General features: G+C 31.4%; 1 protein-coding gene across 2 annotated transcripts in view; it reads right to left on the minus strand.

Moving 5' to 3' along the window:
• The window catches only part of LOC105163116 (exportin-T), a 6832-nt gene extending 3559 nt beyond the window's left edge, over nt 1-3273 (minus strand). Inside the window, exons 1-5 of one of the 2 annotated variants that reach the window (XM_011081344.2) lie at nt 1136-3270; nt 919-1008; nt 745-834; nt 499-603; nt 181-240 (exon numbers count right to left, since the gene is read on the minus strand). In XM_011081344.2, coding sequence (XP_011079646.1) covers nt 181-240; nt 499-603; nt 745-834; nt 919-1008; nt 1136-2866 — 2076 coding nt within the window. In that variant the 5' untranslated portion in view covers nt 2867-3270. Of the gene's footprint in view, nt 1-180; nt 241-498; nt 604-744; nt 835-918; nt 1009-1135 lie in introns of both variants that reach the window. The other variant, XM_011081354.2, reaches the window with a different exon arrangement.

Raw genomic sequence — 10462 nt, forward strand, 5'->3', positions numbered from 1 at the left:
TGGGGGAGAGAGAGAGAGAGAGAGAGAGAGAGAGAGAGAGAGAGAGAGGGAAAGAAAAAGAAAGAAGCATGAAGAGCATGGGAGGAGAAACGGGAACAAGATTGTCATAAAGCTCAAGAAGAAGATCAATAAACCTAATTTCTTTTATCTGACAAAAGTTTGCCGCCCTAGATAACTTACCTGTTTGAACATGAGACCTATTGCAGGACGACTGGTGGTTACAAGCTTCTGGCTGAAGCCCTGGAGCACACAATAGCCTTATGTTCATAGTAAATATTTATGAAGAAAGTACATAGGGAGCTACTAAGCTAAATACAAGATTTTTTTTGGTAAATATAAATCACTTATAGCAAAACTAAAACACTTTCTCCATTTTTCTCAAAAGTTCTATTTCTTGTGTCAACCCAATGAGAAGATGAAAGCATATCAAGTTATAACCATGAAAAGAAGAGCAGGAATTGGAAACTAAGACAAGTCAAATAAAACAATCATAAGAACCTTGCTAAGGGCATTAATGGCCACAATTATTTGCTGAATATTTCCAATGTGTGCAAGAGATCCTTCAGGATTCTGAGATTTGGCATTTAAGAGGGCCACCTCAACCTGGACAAGCACACGAGTTTTCAATTAGTTTAGCATTGTCCCAGAAAAGCTAAATGATATCCAAATAATTCTCACACAATTGAAAACGAAGTCTAAGGGTAGTTAAAATGCACAAATATCAAATAGGCCAATAAATTTGACCTGCTGACACAGTGGAGTGAGCAGCGCAGAAAGATAATCAGATTGCTTCTCAAGGGGTACATCTTCCATCCCGATTAACAATCCAATTGCCTGCAGAAGAGAGTGAAATCCTCAAGCAGAAGCATCAAGTGTCAAATTTCACAAGTATCCAAACATATTAAAGCACAAAATTACCTCAAAAACGTGACTTCCATCTTCAGATCCAGAAAGTTCCTTCGAGACACTGTCCATCTTTGTAAATTGGGCAACTGTATCCTGTAGACTCTGAAATTCAACAGCATAAATACAGTACATGAGATAAATTAGCAAACTACCACACTGGTAACTCTTTATCAAGCATCTGCCCAGATGTCAACAATGGCGAGAATCAATAAGAAGTGTGATCTGTTACCTGCAAGATTGTCTCAATATACGGCACAAGCTTTGCTTTGAGCAATTTCACACCCCTCATGAAAAGATAACTTGCCCGTCGACTCACATTGGCATTTGGATGGTGTATACCTCTCTCATCAAGAAAGGCACATAAGGCCATTGGAATATATTGAGTATTCTCCAACACAAACTTCATGTATCTGTTTATTGCATCCAAGTACACAAGTGCAACAAGTCTGTTGGAGTGACAAGGAAATTTAGTTGATAAAAGCATTGGAACCAATTCTCCCAGTAGACTACTACCATTTCTCATAGCATCATCACTTAATGATTCCCCAAGCTCATAAAACAAGGAAAGAGCAGCTTCAACTTCTTCAACATTTCTATCCTCTGACGAGGAAACAGCACTAGCCAAGGAGTTTCTGATAAACATCTGAGTCACATCTGGCGCAACACGACCAATATTGCGGAGTAATACAAATAAATCCTTCCTAAACTCCACCATTCTGTCTTCTTCTTCCCTCCCAATCTTGTCCAACACGTCAAGATTGCTGCGGTACATGGGATCAAACTGAATATGTGCACGGATCACCTCCAATATGTGGCCAACATGAAGCAGTTGTGTCTCCGTCAATGTGGGAAGGCCCTTCATTGTGCCAACATAAACTGAAAGAAACTGCACAATGCTGAATGCTGAATCAACTTCACAGTTTTGCATGACATAAAAAACTGAGGGCAGAACCTCATTCAGGAGTTCTCCGGAAACTCCCTTACCGTCTTCCAAGCTCAAACTATTGGCACATTCCAACACTTCAGTAGCGTACCCAGTAAGCAAAGAAGCCACACTGGAAACTAACTCGGAGTCGCCATCCCTGGCAACCAGCCTAAAAAGCCTGTTCATATGAAGGCTTTGCAGCAGAGCAAGCTTTGGTTTTGGATCCATCCTTTTTGAAACTACTGCGAGAACAACACCGGCAGCAGCAGCACGTAGCTGATCGGGTAAGCCATCAACCAGCATTAGTTCAAACAACAATTGAGTGAAAGCATCATTGACAATCAACCCAATGTCAATCCATGAAATGTACCTCCTCATAGAATCTAAAACACTGGCACACAACTCAGGATCGGAATTCCTATACATCAGAACAATGTCATACCAGGCCCCAACAATCTGTGGCACACACTGACCCCTCATAGCATCCTTAATTCGCCCCGCAACAGCAAGCTCGTCCCCAGTACGTGGATAATCCAAGCTAATTAATTCATCATCCAGAGCATTCAACACCCGAGAAAACATATCAATCACCACAGCTCCTTTACTTAAATTTGGCAAGAAATCAACAAACACAGATGGCCAAATCAACGGATACTCAAAGTAAATCAAAGTCACCACAACCTGCGCAAGCTTGTTCTTTATAAATGCCGGGCCATCCAATAGCTTCACCCAGTTAGTATCATTAGCATTCACAGACTCATAACAAGCCATCCCAAACACTGATTTCCTAATGAAAGACTTCTCCTCCGGCATCAAAGACAAATACTTAGCACGAAGAACCTCGTGGAGGCACTGCAAACACCAAAACTGAACCTGAACTAGCTTACAAAAACACAACTTCTCAATGCATATGCTGCAGACGGATGGTGTCTCCTTAATTTGCTGAACGAAAGCAACAGCCTGCGATTTCAGCACTGAATCAACCGCACCAGATTCATCAAAACTAATTAAAATCGCCTTTTCCAGGTCATCCATAACCCTACACTCTACTAAAAACAAAACCCGGAAACTCAAAACCCACCCCTGATTGCCCACTTTATCGAGTTCGAACTACACTTAAAGAGACTACCAAATTCTCTACTTCTCCATGGAAATTCCGATGCTATCAACGAATATTTTACAAAATGAATCAAAACTCCAAATGCTTACCTCCGATTAAACAAATTTTTAGACCCCGAATTCAAAAAGGGATTCAGAAATGAAGTAGAAAACCGCAAAGCTTTTGTTTCCAGATTTGAGGTTTATGTGAATGGAGGTTTATAATCATTGCGAACACTACAGAGGGGAAGAATGCTCTTTTAACCGCTCACATCTTAAAATACATACCACCCTACTACCACGCCAAGCACTGAATAATGCTCTCACCATTTTTCTTCTTCCTTTTTTTTTTCTTTTTAATTTATTTCCACGTTTTTTTTTCTTTCTTTCCTTTCTTTTATTTATTTTTTAAAATTTAAAAAGAAAAATTACAACTTAAAAACAATATGCAGGTTTATACAAAAGCACAATTTCTAAAATGCAATTATTAAAATATTTATTTATTTATTTTCTAATTTATTATAGTAATGAAAACTGTTGGGCCTGGATTTATTGGGCCAGTTTCACCTAATTACTATGAAGTAAACCCCAAATACAGCCCAGTTATGGAGCCCACCACAGAATATAACAAGGCCCACAATGGTCTATGTTGAGGCCCAAATCCCCAATGTCGCAGTTACTCCAAATTATTGTCGTTAAATGGAGAATTTAATGCCAACGAAGCTACGAAATAGAGGCTCTAAGATTTAAGTCTCATCATCAATCTGTAGGTATTGATATATTTTAATAATAGTTGTTGATTAAATATAATAATTTTTATTAATTAATTGTACATACTTGATATTTGCAATTGACGCATGTTGATAATTAAAATTCACCATGTAAATCAAATACATATATATATATATATATATAAAATTTAACAAATCATTTGATAGACAAAAATTTAATACTTTGTTACAAATTTATTTAAGCAACTTTAGTCATACTATCTAGTTAAATATGTGAGGTGGGGAGTTCAGCAGCACCATAAAAATCGAAAAATTCTATGTCTATATCAAAGATAATCGGAAAATTAATTTATAAAAAAGGAGTTAGCAATTCGATACTTAAATTAGTAAAGTGTTTGAAATGAATAAAATAAAAAAAAATCCAAGTAAAAATGTAAGATCAAGCAAATTTAATTGGTAAAGTATGTCAAAGTTGTATAGAAGATGTTGAAAATATAAATGAGAGTGTTGAAATTCATGTGGAAAGTGGAAACTGAGTAGAGGACTTGTTAAAAAAATGTGGGTATCGTCTTTGATCTACCTGAACCCCTATTTATAAGAGCAGGTGAGAATCGAAGAGTGGTTAAAGGAGGTTGAGATACTCTTAATTAAAGTTTTTGATATGTCTACTTTATTGCGATAAAATTGTATATATCCATATGTTTGCCATGTCATATGCACCCCACGACAACACGAAGAGAATTTGCTAAATCAACAAGAAAGTAGGCAAAAATATAGCAAGTAGCCCTTGCCAACATGCTATCCAGCATGCTACAGCTACCGGAGCCATCCCTACCGGCGTGTTCTAGTAATGATTTGTATAATACTATTGATGTATCCGTTGGGTAGGATAAGCCCCGTCTTGTTGTAATTAGACCTAGACTGATTATTATCTCGCCAGCAGGTTGAGATAGTGTTGGACTAGTAGCTTCTTGGCCTACTGATGTTTGGTTGTTTTGGGCCAAATCCCTTTGCCTTAGGCTGGACTTTTTGGCATTAAGCTTAAAAAAGGGATACCCCCGGTATGAATTTGTATCCTCCCTTCTCATTCCAAAAACTACTTTTTCCCTTTTCTTCCCCTCATTCTACGAGTTGAAATTACTGGACATTATTTTTAATTTCACACTGGAAATTTGCAAAGTAAAGAAGAGTGACATGTCAAGTTGGAGTTCAAATCGAGTTTGATCATTCTACGTGAATTACATGATAAATAAAATATAGGGTAATTTACAATAAGTTTCTCTAAGGTTTTAATATAATTATGAGTATCCTTTTATTATTTGAAAAATTACAAATATCTTCCCCTAATGTTTGATGAAATTATATAATCTTTGAATTAAAGTCTAGAATTGTTAGTTTTATCTTTACTTTACTTTTTTAAAAGAAAATACAAAAAAATCAGACGAGATGCATGATAAATTTTGAAAATTATAAATAAAAAAAAGTCTGCTTAGTTCATAAAAATATTTAAAAAATTATAATTTATTTCACAAGGCAATTTGATCAATTCACCATAAAAAATAGATGAAAACTTACAATCTCAACTTTATAAAATTTTGCACTTTGCCATTTATAACTATATTTTAACTAAGTTTTTTGTCAAAAAGACATCACATGCAATTCCATGTGATATTAAGGGTTATGTAATGTAATATTTTTCACACATGTACAAATGCGATGTTTTTCCAGCAGAAAAATCAATAAAAGAAGGTCATATATGACAAAGTGCAAATTTCGCAAAGTTGAGATAATAAGTTTACACAAAAAAAAAAAAAAATTGATTGCAAAATATAAAAACAATCATAGTTCAAATAACAAAATATAATTTACTCTTAAAATCAATGGGGCATCAGTATTTTTTTCAAATAATGAAAGATTGTTATAACTATATCGAAACTTAAGAAATTTTGTTGTAATTTATGCTAAAAGTATATTTGTTATTTATTTTGTTTGATTAAACCATTTTTCTCTCTTTGCTTGTTTTTCACATCGATTAGTGGAGATGGGATATGTAGACAAGCAAGGACAGGTTGTGCACGAGCTATAGTTTGCACGTTTCCTACAACAGTTGGCACAAGCAATGCACTTGTTTTCTACGCCTATTCACGTGTTTCTGTATTTCCACATGCACTCATCTACCTAATCTTAAATAAGAAAAAGACATTTATTCCTCTAAATAATTACACCCTCTTTTTTTCGACTTTCACCCCATTTCTTAATTGGGTTCGCTATAATTAGTTGATGTCATATTGTAAATGAGTAGATTATTTTTTATAAAAAAACATAGCAATTTAATTCTCTGTGTTAATTGAAATAAAGTAATTGATTCATTTTTAAAAAATATAGTGGGATAAATTGCTGAATTTTAGAAAACACATTGAGGTAAATTACTAATTTTTTTTCATAGGAGATAATTTACTCATCTGTAATATCACAGAGAGTTGCTTGTATTTTTTTCCTTTTTCAATTCTTTTTTAAGATTTATAATGAGGATGGAGAAGGAATAAATAAGTAATAATAATATATATTTTATTTCATAATATTTTTTTTGTTAATTGGGATTTTCAGTAGCTATGATCATCAAATGAATATTTTCTCTTAAACTTTTTTTTTTATGATTAGTTAGTTTTTAATCAATTTATAAGATAGAAAAATTCTATTGTAATATAAATTGATTAGTGACTGAAAGTAACACTAACTCATGTCAGCTTATTGCACGGGAGTTGCGACATCACAACATCAAAATTTGAAAATCAATATCATTTATTTATTTTAATAATTTACGTCATTTCTTTACTGTTAATATACTATCATATTTATTTTACATTTTTATTTATTTTCATCATTTGCTCTTATTCTAATCCTATATTGATTTTTCTTATGTATGTATCTATTTAATTCAAATATTGCGTGCTACAGTGGCAAAAGAAAAGACAAAAAAAAAAGACAAAAAATGAAATTATATTTTGAGTAAATGTTTAATTAGTCAAAATTGAAGGCTAGTTTGAATTTTGCTTTCACGGAACATACCACAAAAAGTCACATTGATGCACAAAACGACGCAGTACGGAGATGGTGTTTTAATACAACTTGAAGACTATAGCAATCTTTGCAGAGAAAACACACCACATGCGTACAACCGACACAGCTCCAACTTCTTGGGAAATTTTTGGGTTTTGGGTCAACAAAATTTTTGGGCACGGTCAAAGCACGACACTTCTTATTTATTTTTCAACTTTCTTTTTTGTCTTATTTTTATGAATATATATTGTGTTTTTTAGAAATTTATATGAAAGTGACTTCATTTTTTGTGTACTTGAAATAAATTTTCCTTCTATTTATAACGTGTGAATTGTTCAATTATTTATTTTATAATTACTATAATAATTCTGTAATTTTTAGAGGGTATCTAATTGTATCTACATATATATATATATTTTCAATATTCTAAATGATAGCCTACATTGACACGTTCTGATGTCAGGTGTAATTTCACAAACACATTTTTTCATATGTACGCTGCATTAGGTTGCAAGTGCAATTATAAGCACATTATTTATTCAGCGATGAAATTTTACATAAATACTTCTTATTACGCTGCTACATTCTTAGAGAATATATATGTAATTTTTAGAAGAACCCATAAGAGTAAAAACTTTGAAACGCAAGAGATAGTTAAAAGAAAGAACTACGATATAAATTAGAACATAAAGAAGAGTCGCAGCGCCCTTCTTTCTCTTTGATAAATGATGGTAAAGGATAGTGAAATTGAAAAAAAATACAAGGAAGATGAGCATCAACTAGACTAAGAAAGTTGAGAGAAAAAAAAAAAGATACAGGAGGGCGTTAAAATCAGTCAAAAAATAGATTGAGTTAGAACTAAGGGTTATATATAATTTTTATTATATATAAAAATACCATATTGATTAGAAAATTATGGTCACTAACTCTTATATGGTTAATTTATAATTTTATTTCATCCAAATATTTTAATAATTTATTTATAAATATTTCCCCTCTTATAAACTTAAAAGATATTATTTAGATTTATCACTTTATAATATTTTTTAAATAAATTTAACTAAAAATCTTATTAAGATAATAATATTTTATCGTTATATAATATTCTTATCGAATTATAACTACTGAAAAATGAATCTATCGCTAAGCGAACTATCGCAATAGCGAGGACATAAAATTATGAATCATAAATTCAAGGGATAATTATATTTCACCCCCTAACCTATGGTTTTTTTAAATCATTTTCGCTTTTTAAAAAATTATACATATATCCATCATAAATATTAATATTATTTACACAAATTACCCTTATTTTCTTTTAAAAAATATATGCATCCATTTTAGATCACGCAATATTATTATACAAGCTATTCTTACGTTTTGATTGCAATGGGTGGTTTTTTTGTAATTATACAAAAGATAAAGATAATTTATGTAAATTATCACAAATCATAGGGTGTAGATGGAATTATTCCAGAATTCAAATCCAACCATTACCCCGGCGATAGGTGTTATTGTATTTTATAAATATTTGAGACTGATTTATAAATTAATTATTATAATTAAAATTTTTAATGTAACGTAAAAAATAAAATTCATTTCCTCCTACGTTTGTAGATGACATAATTGACACCAAAAGCAAATTTTCCTTATTGTAATATTAAAAAAAATAATAATAATATTTAAAGAAATAAAAAAAGAAAAAGGAATTCAAGGGGAAGGTGGGAGTAGCTATCCAAGAAGCAGGTGCAGGCCGTCGTTGCTGACCACATGGCATTCACCGACCGCCACGTGGTTGCTCATTCGCTGTTGTCCCGCATACGAACAAATCCCAAGAATCTCCATTTTTCATGAAGTTTTCATTAATACACAGTTATTTATGAAAATTCTTCGGGAAGGTCCCTATGATTCATCATTCACTTGTTTTATGTACTCTCTGCGCAATGACCAAATTAGCCTTGTGATTTTTTTTTCTTTTTATTAACAATAAAAATAAAATTTCCATTTCATTTTGACCAAAGAAAAAGAATTAGATATTGATCTTCTGAAATTAAATAATATAAATGCATAAAGTGAGCCGAAAGAACAATGGCAATAATACATTAAGATTTAACTTAGATACCGCTAATAATTAATTTTTAAAGAGCTAAACCCTATATGTTCCTATTTATTACCTCTACGTGCCGTTTTCTATTTTAAATCGTATTGCATTTTCAATTTTACTTATTATATATATATATTGTGTATAAATATTATATTATTTATTTTATTTTAAAAAACTATACAAAAAAATATGTGTACATATATATTAAATTTAATAGATATATAATAGAATTTAAAATAAAAAACTGAATGCAGGTAATAGTTCCCCTTACAACAATAGAATCTCTACAGACATGGGCAGCTGCAGGCTCTCTAGCACTGGTTCACACAACATCAAACTCCTCACTTTTATCATCTTTGAATTTTATTGATGTGGCTATAAATATTTGTGGAATCTATTTTTGGAAAAAGAAAATTGTATCTTTATAGAGATTCAGTGGATTGCTGACTCCACACATATTCTTCTTAATACTAAACCTTATAATATCATGCAATTAAGGGGTGTACGTCCCCTACAACCACATTCAATCCAATCGAAATTTCAGTTAATCGAACAATAACAAATACCAAAAAATAATAAAATAGATTTTTATGTTCAATTTGATTAAAAATTGGATTACTCAATTTTTTTTCATTGACAAATAAACCATTTTTAATTCTGAATTGCGCCCACTTCTAGTAACAATGAGCATACTCTCCACGGACATGTTGTTGGTCCAGCCGTAAACGAGTTGTTACAGAGTGGATTATTGTTAATGAGTAGGATTCGGAGTCTTAGATTAATTTAACTCTTTTGCTCGTGTTGTGAATAGAATTGATTTTTTCTTTAATATGAGACGATGACGCTTATATTAAAGAGAGAGAGGGGGGGGAGAAATATGGGTCATATTCTCCAACTTGTAGAGGCAAGAATCATAAAACAGCATCATCACTTTTCTTTTTCTCTTTAGAAGAAAATAAATATAAATGTAGAAATGCCTAAATATAAAAAAGTTTTAACTTAAAAAGGTAAGCATGTTTGATTAACAATAGCAATGAAATACTTTAGTTAAAGCACCTTTTTACTATTCCCAAACAAGGAAATCTAGTTGGGAATATTGTGTGCAGCATCAAATTATATCCATTTCTTTTGGAATATATGGGTTCAGAGATTTTTAATAACAAGTTTGCGTTAAGGAATTCGAATTACATTAAATATGGATGTTTGTTATTTTTTATGTGAGTTTATTGTAATTTATTTTATAATATTTAACTATATTGATATATTCTTCAAATTGATTTATTATTTAGTTACTCAATTTATTAAATTACTAATTTAATTATATAATTATCGATTCTCTTAAAGAAAATGACATTGTCCAGGAAAAAATTGAATTAATCTAATTAATAACTACTCTTACATGCGATTGGTATTTAATTATTTATTAGTCGGGTATTTATAATTTTTAAATAATAATAAATATTTATAATTACGACATTAAATTTACGTTTCCAATGTAAATATAATTTTTTTTTTCATTTTTCAGGAATCACTTCCGACATTAAATTTAACCATATAACATGAAGTTAGTTTTAAAATTTAACAACAATTATTAAAATCGTAAATCCAAAATCCATAATCACTTTGTAAAATCAATTA

This window comes from Sesamum indicum, linkage group LG1 (assembly GCF_000512975.1).
Source record: "Sesamum indicum cultivar Zhongzhi No. 13 linkage group LG1, S_indicum_v1.0, whole genome shotgun sequence".
NCBI classification, from domain to species: Eukaryota; Viridiplantae; Streptophyta; class Magnoliopsida; order Lamiales; family Pedaliaceae; genus Sesamum; species Sesamum indicum.